The sequence below is a fragment of the Sapajus apella genome, unplaced genomic scaffold (assembly GCF_009761245.1).
Source record: "Sapajus apella isolate SASKATOON/1434 unplaced genomic scaffold, GSC_monkey_1.0 scaffold224, whole genome shotgun sequence".
NCBI lineage: Eukaryota > Metazoa > Chordata > Mammalia > Primates > Cebidae > Sapajus > Sapajus apella.
Window position 1 is genome coordinate 280,525 of NW_022437164.1, and position 8,054 is coordinate 288,578.

The following is an 8,054-nucleotide window of genomic DNA, read 5'->3' on the forward strand; positions in this document are numbered from 1 at the left end:
TGGAGGTCCTGTGAAGGTCCCGTGGAGGTGCTATAGAGGTCTTGCAGATTCTGTGGAGATTCTAACACTTTTCCATGCATGAGGTTGGAAATAGACTTGCAGTTTCAAGATAGGAAGCCTAAGGCCAGCACTGTTTTCTAAGCAACCTCAGAGTAAATTGTTTCATGATCTTGAAGAAGCCCAAATCTTATACATCTGCTAGAGATATATAAGCATCTTCTTCACACATGATGAACAAAGTTCACACACTTCCTCCTCAGTAAGGCACAGAGACATGGACAGAAAGAAAACTAGTCAAGGACTGGCTAAAAATCCACTGACCTGGGGATCCGCTGATGGTGTGACGAACACAGTGAGCTTCGGCAAGCTCTCTCAGCAGCCCCAGTGCACGCAGGAGGGGCCCATGAGTGTCATGGCCATACAGCAAGAAAAAGGACATGCAGCCAGCCGTGGTGACTCACACCTGTAATCCCAGCGCTTTGGGAAGCCAAGGTGGGCAGATCACCAGAGGTCAGGAGTTCGAGACCAGCCTGGCCAACATGGCAAAACCCCACTTCTACTAAAAATACAAAAATCAGACAGGTGAGGGGCAGGGACCTGTAATCCCAGCTACTCAGGAGGCTGAGGCAGGAGAATCAGGAGACGGAGGTTGTAGTGAGCCAAGACTGTGCCACTGCACTCCAGCCTGGGAGACAGTGAGACTCCGTCTCAAAAAAAAAAAAGAAGAAAAGAGAAGCAGCATGGACCCAACACCAACGACTCCTTCTCACCAAGGACCATGTAGCCTCCACTGGCTGAGAGTCTCCCCAGTGACCAGCAGAGCCTTCTGGATGGGATGCCTTCCTTTGAGGGGATCGGTGAGCCATCTGGTGGCCGCTTGACAACATGGCGCATATCCCACCAGGAGGGGGCAGCAAATCCTCCTGGCCGCGATGGATGCTGGTGCTGAGATAGGTTTCGCTGGGCTCATTGCGGCTGTCCGCCAGGAATCAGAGGGTCCCACCTGTTTAAATGGAGCATCCTGCGACTTAATCACAGTTCGAGGGTCCCACACACCCATGAAATCAGTGGGGCAATGTGAACAGGGCCACGTGATGTCCTGGGGATGACCTGAGATGGGGTGCGTGCAATGCAGTGGTTGGTGCTGCTGGGGCTGAGGAAGCCTCGGAATGGCCGCTCACAGGAGATGCAAGAACAAAGCTGTGGATGAGACGCTGCAGTCTGGGTGCTCTCTGATGGTGTCATAGACATAGATATAAAACAGATATAGATAGCTGGAGACAATATACATATTCATGAATGACCTCTAAATGGCTTTTCCTTTTAATATTTGTGTTCGTATTTATTTTCCTATAATGGGATTTGCAAATGAAAATGCCACATCTCTACACAGGTAGAACACATGGGCTGGGAAAGAAAAGGAGAGCGTAATAAACAGCCTCCATCACCCCCTTCCAGGTCACCCACCTGGGAGACATGCATGTCCTGGGCCTGCAGTTTTAGGTGATCTGGGGTTAGACGATCTGCCTAGTGGGAAATTACTACCAGAAGCGAACAAGGGTTACCCAATGCCAAGAGTCTCACTTTGCATTTTTTTTTTTTGTACACTGCAACCTCTGCCCCCCAGATTCAAATGATTCTTCCTGCCTCAGCCTCTAGAGTAATCCCTCTGGGATTACCAGCGTGTGCCACAATGCCTGGCATGTGCTACGAAACCTGCTTTTTTTTTTTTTTTTAATCAAAGTCTGATAAATATTTCTTCAAATCCTCCATTGTGTATCAATTGACACTTTGTAAATTTGAAGGACATCTGATTGGTTGAGCGAAAGTGTATAACTTTCTCCTCTCAGCAGACTGTGATTTAAAAGTGTGAAACATCAACTGTTCTTTTTTTCTTTTTTTTTTTTTTGAGACAGAGTTTCACTCATGTTACCCAGGCTGGAATGCAATGGCGCGATCTCAGCTCACCGCAACCTCCGCCTCCTGGGTTCAGGCAATTCTCCTGCCTCAGCCTCCTGAGTAGCTGGGATTACAGGCACACGCCACCATGCCCAGCTGATTTTTTGTATTTTTAGTAGAGACGGGGTTTCACCATGTTGACCAGGATGGTCTCGATCTCTTGACCTCGTGATCCACCCGCCTCGGCCTCCCAAAGTGCTGGGATTACAGGCTTGAGCCACCGCGCCCGGCCCAACTGTTCTTTTAAAACAACAGCTGTAGTAGTGCTAGTATTGGTTTGCTGTTTGTATTAGTATCGGTTTGCTGCTGGTGCCATAACAAATTACTACATATTGAGTAGCTGAAGCAACATGAATTCATTATCTCATGGTTCTGAAAGTCAGAATTCTGAACAGGTCTTTTAGGATAAAATCGAGGCCTTCACATAGCTGCATTCCTTTCTGGAGGCTCCAGAGAGGAGAATCCATTTCCTTGCTCTTTTAGATTCTTAGTAGAAATGTATGTACTTGTGTACACACATATGACTGACCTATGTGGATTAGTGTTTTGTATGTACTGCTCATTTCATTTACTCACAGCAGCATCTCACCTTCTCCATTTGGGGTTCATTATTCTACTCACTGACTTACATCATCATTTAGTATTGCTTTCAGAGAGACTCCAGATGCAAAAATATCTGCAGCCTTGCAGCTCTAGTGATGCCTGATTCTCTCTCTCTCTCTTTCTCTCTCTCCCTCCTGAAGTGCTGGGATTCCAGGCGGGAGCCACCATGGTAGGGCCTGCATTTCTCCTCTGTGCTCACGGCCACACGCAGCTCAGCCTGGACTGCACAGCCAGGTGTCAGGTGTGTCTCTGCTGACCTGAGCCTGCCTGCAGCACGGACCTACATCTTCCCTGAAGCATCTCCAGGGCTGGAGAGACGATGGCCATGGTGAGGACCCCGCACTGCTGTGCTGATGGACGGGCTGAAGGAGGGAAGGAGACCCCATGAGGAGGCTGTGAGAGGGAGGAGAAGCCCATGGTCACCCTCACCTAAAAGGGGCTGACTCAGGAAGGCACCAGGGCTATTTGCCGCTGTGTCCTGGTCCTCAATGAAATAAAGGTAAATCAGACAAAGAATGGTTCGGGGGCAGGGAGATCCCATTTCTCTTTGTAAAGTCTGCAGAGAGCCTGGTGCCTGTCCCCACCACAGCCCAAAATGAGAGCCAGGCCCCTGGGAAGGGCAGTTCCCCTTCCTGTGGGCTGTGAATGAGACAACCCCATGACAAGAAGCACTCAGCCTCCAAGCGGCCACACCCTGGATGTCTCTGTCCTGCCAGCACCGAGGGCTCATCCATCTGCAGAGTCCAGGGCCACTGGGAAGCGACACCATGACCCCCGCCCTCACAGCCCTGCTCTGCCTTGGTGAGATTTCAAGATGGAGAGAAGAGACCTGAGTCTTGGAGGGACCCCGACCCACACACAAGCCCTAGTCCATCAGGAGACCTCAAAAGCTCAGGAGCCACTAGGGAGGGGAGGATCTGCTCAGGCTTCAGAGGCAAATCTCTCACAGGGAATTCTCTTCCAGGGCTGAGTCTGAGCCCCAGAACCTGCGTGCAGGCAGGTAAGTCTGTCCCCAGCTGTTCCAGGTTCCTCTTCCTCTCTAGGGACAAGGCCTACCCCTGGGCAGCTGGGGGTGGAGACAGCAGTTCTGGGTGGCTGATGGGGATGACAGGGGGTCCTGGAGCTGAAAGCTGGGATCTGAGGGCTGAGGGAGGTCTTGGGATCCAGTCTCTGATCTCCTTCCAGGGCCCCTCCCCAAACCCATCCTCTGGACTGAGCCAGGCTCTGTGATCATTTGGGGGAGCCCCGTGACCATCTGGTGTCAGGGGAACATGAAGGCCCAGGAGTATCATCTGGAAAAAGAGGGAACCCAAGTACCCTGGGACATACAGAACCCACTGGAACCCAGGAACAAGGCCAGATTCTCCATCTTATTCATGTCAGAGCACCATGCAGGGAAATATCGCTGTCACTATCTCAGCCCTGCAGGCTGGTCAGAGCGCAGTGAGCCCCTAGAGCTGGTGGTGACAGGTGAGAGGACACTCAGGGTCCCAGCCCCAGGCTCTGCCCTCAGGAAGGGGGTTGGCTCTCAGGGACATCTCCCTCTCCCAGCCCAGCCCTGGGGGTGATGTGGGAGGTGTGAGCCCCATTTCACATGGTGCTTCCTTCTCTCCTAGGAGCCTACGGCAAACCCACCCTCTCAGCCCTGCCCAGCCCTGTGGTGACCTCAGGAGGGAACGTGACCCTCCAGTGTGGCTCTCAGAAGGGATATCACTACTTTGTTCTGATTAAGGAAGGAGAACACCAGCTCCCCCGGACCCTGAAATCACAGCAGCTCCCCAGTGGGTGGTTCGAGGCCCTGTTCCCTGTGGGTCCCATGACCCCTAGCCACAGGTGGATGTTCAGATGCTATTACTATTACAGAGACACCCCCCAGGTGTGGTCATACCCCAGTGACCCCCTGGAGATTCTGACTTCAGGTGAGGAAGCCACAGCTTCTCTAACATACTTTTGGGGCAGCAGACAGGTGGTTGGGAGTGGCTGGTGACTAAAGATGGAGAGGACCCAGAGCGATGTGTTGATGGACGGGCTGAAGGCGTGAGGGAGTCCCCATGGGGAGGCTCTGACATGGGAGGTGGAGCCCTCGGTCACCCTCACCTGGAAGGGATGACTCAGGAAGAGCTCCAGTGTGTTTGCTGTGAGGTCCTGGCTCTCAGGGAGAGGAGGGAAGATCAGGCACAGTGACCAAGGCTAAGGGAGACCCCACTTCTCTGAAATGGCTCCAGGACAGCCCCGGGTGAGGAGGAGGCCCTGGGGTCCGAGACACAGAATGTGACAGACACTGAGACCTGCAGGGCCAGGACAGGAGAAGGAAGGGGTGTGGGAGGAACAGCCGTCCGAGTCCCCGCTCCTCTTTCCCTCCAGGCATGTCTAGGAAGCCCTCCCTTCTGACCCCGCAGGGCCCTGTCGTGGCCCATGGAGGCAGCCTGACCCTGCAGTGTCGATCTGATGTCGACTACGACAGATTTGCTCTGTACAAGGACCAGGGAGTTAACCTCCTCCAGCGCTCTGGCCAGAAGTTCCAGGTTGGGCTCTCCCAGGCCAACTTCACCCTGAGCCCTGTGAGGGTCTTCCACGGGGGCCAGTACAAATGCTACGGTGCCCACAACCTCTCCTCCGAGTGGTCGGCCCCCAGTGACCCCCTGGACATCCTGATTGCAGGTGAGGAGCCCAGCGGGTTCAGTCAGGGACCCAGGCTCTGCACAGGCCCTGCCAGGGAGCCTAGGTGGTGATGGCTGGGATGAGGGGTGGGGGTCCCCAGGGAAGGAGAGACAGTCAGAGACAGGGGATGGGTGGGGAGGGGGAGACTCAGAGAAAACAGAGACTGAGGGTCCCAGAGAGAGGCCTGGGGAGGTCTCAGCTCAGAAAAAGGTGGGGCAGCCCCTCACCCATCCTTTTCTCTCCAGGACAGTTCCCTGACAGACCCTCCCTCTCAGTGCAGCCGGGCCCCAGGGTGGCCTCAGGGGAGAACGTGACCCTGCTGTGTCAGTCACAGGGGTGGATGGACACTTTCCTTCTGACCAAGGAGGGAGCAGCTGATGCCCCCCTGCGTCTGATATCAAAGTACCAATCTGATAAGGACCAGGCTGAATTCCCCATGAGTCCTGTGACCTCAGCCCATGCGGGGACCTACAGGTGCTACGGCTCATACAGCTCCATCCCCTACCTGCTGTCTCACCCCAGTGAGCCCCTGGAGCTCGTGGTCTCAGGTGAGGGCCCTGACCCTGTCCTCTCTGACCTCAGAGGCTCAGCTCAGGCCCTGCTGAGGAGGGAGGATAGAGGGAGGGAGGTTGGGATGGAGGGAGGCTTAGCCAGAGGGGCCTCACTCCTCAGCAAGAGGAGACCAGCAGGGGTTCTCGTAGGCATGGCCACTCGTTCTCCTTGCTGGCATGCAGAAGGTACCAGGTGGGCAGAGACATGTTTCCAGGGAATGCACTGGGCGGACGCAGGGGAGCTGGAGTGAAGTGTGTGCTCCACAGACAGCCCCGGCCCTCACCTGCCTACTGTGCTCCTTCCAGGACCCTCTGCAGGCTCCAGCCCACCACCCGCAGGGCCAACCACACCTGGTGAGTCACAGAGGCCTCTTGGGGAGCACGGTCTCCCCCAGGGCAGTCCTGAGTCTCTCAAAAGATCCCATTCCCCTCCCCTCAAGGACGGGCTTGTGTCCCAGGGGCTCTGAGGCTGGGCTGGTGAGGGCGGGGGGTCAAGGCAAAGGCAGATGTTGGGGCCCAGCATGGGGGAGCAGCTGGGCTGATGTGGGGGACAAGGCAGCCCCAGCCCTCAGCTCCCTGTCCTGACCCAGGAGGCCCTGAGGACCAGCCCCTCCCTCCTCAGGGTCAGGCCCCCAGGGTAGTGATCGAGGGTCTATGAGCGGGAGGTGGGCGGGTCCAGGGGAGGCAGGGCTGGGTTCTGTCCTAGGTTCAAGTTCCTCTGGAGATGGTGACGTGGACAGGCCCCTCCCCTGGTTTGGGCCTCAGTTTCTCCAAGTGTAAAGGAGAGAGGCCTGCATGGGTGAGAAAGTTCCTTTCAGCTCTGACTCCCAGCTGTGACCTCCTGGGGGAGGAGGCCTCCCAGGGAAGCCTTCAGACCCGATTCCACAGGGGCCTATCCTGTCCCACCAGCAGCAGTGATGGTGACCTGGGGCAGGGGAGGGGAGCAGGGCGGTGGTTCAGGACATCAGGCTCTTGCCCTGCAGCTCTGGGGCTCGGCTCAGTGCAGGGAACAAGGGCTGCAGGTCAGACCCCCAGGTTCCCTCCCCAGCTCTGCCACCGCCTGGCTGGGGACCTGGGGCAGGCGATTGCCCTCTGAGCCTCAGTTTGTGTATCTGTGAAATGGGTTGTGGGGGCAGCAATCCCATGTTGCATGACTGCTGTGAGGGTCGGAGCTCAGGAAGGAATGACTCAGCACATGCCTGCACACAGTAGGTGCTCACATCAATGACGTCATCATTCCTGATGTCATCACACTCAAGGTCTGGGAAGATACCTGGAGGTATTGATCGGGGTCTCGATGGGCTTTGTCCTGCTGTTCTTCCTCCTCCTCTTCCTCCTCCTCCGACATCGGCGACAGGAGAAACACAGGACCTCCGGCGAGTAGGGAAGGGGGGCACCCATGGGCTGGCCAAGGGTGGGCTCAGGGCACCAGCCAGAGGGAACCAGAACACACAGGGAAGTCAGCTTAGAAAACCTGTTCCAGAGGTGCCTAATGGCAGCACACATTTACTTTTTTTTAATTTTTTGAGATAGAGTCTTGCTCTGTGGCCCAGGCTGGAGTGCAATGACACAATCTCAGCTCACTGCAACCTCCGCCATCTGGGTTCAAGTGATTCTCCTGCCTCAGCTTACCAAGTAACTGGAGTAGCTGGGACTACAGATGCCCACCACTACGCCTGGCTAATTTTTGTATTTTTAGTAGAGACGGGGTTTCGCCATGTTGGCCAGGCTGGTCTTGAACTCCTGACTTGTGATCCGCCTGCCTCAGCCTCCCAAGCTGCTAGGATTACAGGCGTGAGCCACTGTGCCCAGCTAGTCAGCACACATTTACAAACCTCCGTATTCATGGAGTTGTTTTCTATCTCATGAAATATCTGGGACATCCCTGCAGAATTATTTTAAGCTTTCCTGCTTTCCCTCAAGTTGCATGTGTTGGATGGGTGGTTCTAATGTTCCCAGGGCTGAGACTCTGTCCATCTTCACCCAGACCAGAGAGAGGCTGATTTCCAGCATCCTGCAGGTGCTGTGGAGCCAGAGCCCAAGGACAGGGGCCTGCAGAGGAGGTAATTCTGCCCGAAGACCCCAGACTCCCACCCACCCACCGCCCATACCCTGTCCCCCTTACACTCCTGTGTCCTCTCCCAGGTCCAGCCCACCTGCTGATGTCCAGGAAGAAAACCTCTGTGAGAGGAAGAGAGGGGACAAATGGGGGTGCTGGGGAGACAGGAGTCCCAAAATTTCATTAGCAACGGGGAGGGGCTGGGAAGGGCCTGGGGCTCA

General features: G+C 55.3%; 2 protein-coding genes across 3 annotated transcripts in view; both read left to right on the forward strand.

The window, feature by feature from the left end:
• Positions 1 to 546, forward strand: part of LOC116544621 (leukocyte immunoglobulin-like receptor subfamily B member 5) — a 5,610-nt gene extending 5,064 nt beyond the window's left edge. Inside the window, 1 exon segment of the mRNA XM_032271145.1 lies at positions 6 to 546. The gene's annotated coding sequence lies outside the window, so the exon portion shown is untranslated.
• Positions 1 to 8,054, forward strand: part of LOC116544601 (leukocyte immunoglobulin-like receptor subfamily B member 2) — a 72,562-nt gene that overhangs the window by 47,812 nt on the left and 16,696 nt on the right. The window contains exons 1-11 of one of the 2 annotated variants that reach the window (XM_032271092.1): positions 2,800 to 2,890; positions 3,279 to 3,363; positions 3,527 to 3,562; positions 3,748 to 4,032; positions 4,179 to 4,481; positions 4,927 to 5,223; positions 5,469 to 5,771; positions 6,081 to 6,128; positions 7,034 to 7,150; positions 7,762 to 7,837; positions 7,920 to 7,957. In XM_032271092.1, coding sequence (XP_032126983.1) covers positions 2,882 to 2,890; positions 3,279 to 3,363; positions 3,527 to 3,562; positions 3,748 to 4,032; positions 4,179 to 4,481; positions 4,927 to 5,223; positions 5,469 to 5,771; positions 6,081 to 6,128; positions 7,034 to 7,150; positions 7,762 to 7,837; positions 7,920 to 7,957 — 1,597 coding nt within the window. In that variant the 5' untranslated portion in view covers positions 2,800 to 2,881. The other variant, XM_032271091.1, reaches the window with a different exon arrangement.